The 1,682-nt window shown below is 47.8% G+C and overlaps 1 protein-coding gene across 1 annotated transcript; it reads left to right on the plus strand.

Annotated features, from left to right (window-relative positions):
• Positions 1-246: 246 nt before the first annotated feature.
• Positions 247-1,682, plus strand: LY89DRAFT_692670 (uncharacterized protein). Its single transcript, XM_018216581.1, has one exon. The coding sequence runs from the start codon at positions 663-665 to the stop codon at positions 1,590-1,592; it is 930 nt and encodes a 309-aa protein (XP_018060491.1). The 5' UTR covers positions 247-662; the 3' UTR covers positions 1,593-1,682.

Raw genomic sequence — 1,682 nt, forward strand, 5'->3', positions numbered from 1 at the left:
GAAGTCAAAAATACTAACGAAATTGAGCACAAAGCTTTTACCTACGGCAAAAGTGCCAGTCATATATACTGCCCTTCTAGTGTTAGGTTGAGAAGGAGCGCAGGAGCTCCTAGGAGCCCCGCCCGCTCCTTAGTGCTCCACCACGTGACCCAGAGTCCACCGAGGTGACTCAGCGAGCTCACGTGCACGTGGTCGTGACATATAATTTGCTGTGGCAAAGCTAAACAAGGTTAACCTCACCTTATTTTTTGATATTCTGGTCCGTGCAAGGAGGCTAACCAGGTCTATGGCCACTCTAAGTCTTGTCCACCTGAGGTTTATTCACGGGGGAATATGCCCACTAGCTCAAGATGTCGGCTTCGTTTCAAGAGTATACCATACCTTCCCTCGCGCTACTATCGATACCGTTACCTTCTTGCTCGAAGCACAGAGACCTCTTAAGTGTTTGCTACTCGTATTCCAACAGAAAGTCATGGTTGCGAGAAAGCTCTAACAAAAATCATTATTCTTCTTCGATGCATCGTGCTAATAATTTCTGATACAGAATCATTAATTCCCGACTCTTCAAGTTTATCGTCGGCGAAACGAGCGATGGCGTCCCGACAGAGTTCTCCGTTCACGAGGAAGCAATCGCCCAGCTCTCCAAACCACTTCACAGCTTAATGAAAGGTGGTTTATCGGAGGCCCAAGTCGGCTGTACAATATGGAAAGACGTAAGCAAGGAAACTTTCGAGCTGTTTGTCCAATTTGCGTATACCGGCGACTACTCCATACCAAAGACCGAGAAGCGCAACACGGCTGTGATGCTAGAGAGGATGGAGAGGAATAGCCTCACTGACCAGGCGTCGCGAAGTACTTCAAGCGGAATACGAACATGGAATAAGGCTGAGGAACTGAATGAAGTTCTGGACATCGAGGAAACGAAGGAGTACATCGAGGAGCCGGTGGTGGACGAAGAAGAAAAGGTAGAGGAGGCTCCCTTCGACGATGATAGGAGAATGTTTCGCAAAGGCAAAAAGGACAAAAAGATGAAGGGTAAAGGAGTGGCGAAGAGTAGCTTTGGCTGGAATCGGGAAGCAGAACCATCGGACCGAAAATCAAGCCCAGTCGTTCGAACTACAAGAGAAAAATACCCGGAGCCACCCTCACCCAGGCTCCTCGCAGCCGACTTCCCCTTTCTCTCATATCCTCTACTAGCGCCTCGCAACAACTACGATAGCACTTGCGAGCCAGTTGAACAGTTTGCACCAGACCAGATTTATTCCAACGTGCTTCTCGCCCACGCCTCGCTGTATATCTTGGGCGATTACCAACTCATCGACTCGCTGAAAGCACTGGCCTTGTACAAACTCCACAAGACGCTGTGCGTATTCCAGCTCGATGATGAGAATGTTGAGGATATTATCGACTTTGCAAGGTATGCGTATTCTGAGGGTAGAGGAGGAATTGGCGGGTTAAGGGATCTGGTCTGTCGGTATATGGCTACGAATGCAGTAGTACTATCACATAGTGATGGATTCATGGACCTCCTGGGAGAAGGAGGTGAGTTTGTCAAAGATTTTTTCAAGTATGAATTGCAAATGATCCATTGAAGTTTGTTATCCTTGGCCTCTAGAATGTTATCAACCTAGTGATCATCGTCAAGTCCTTCACGTCCAGTCGAGACGTAGACTGTTTTAAAA

Source organism: Mollisia scopiformis, assembly GCF_001500285.1.
Source record: "Mollisia scopiformis unplaced genomic scaffold LY89scaffold_67, whole genome shotgun sequence".
Classification (NCBI taxonomy): domain Eukaryota; kingdom Fungi; phylum Ascomycota; class Leotiomycetes; order Helotiales; family Mollisiaceae; genus Mollisia; species Mollisia scopiformis.

Bases quoted from the DNA above. Each gene is read 5' to 3' on its own strand.
- LY89DRAFT_692670 (XM_018216581.1), top strand. From the start codon at position 663: ATGAAAGGTGGTTTATCGGAGGCCCAAGTCGGCTGTACAATATGGAAA.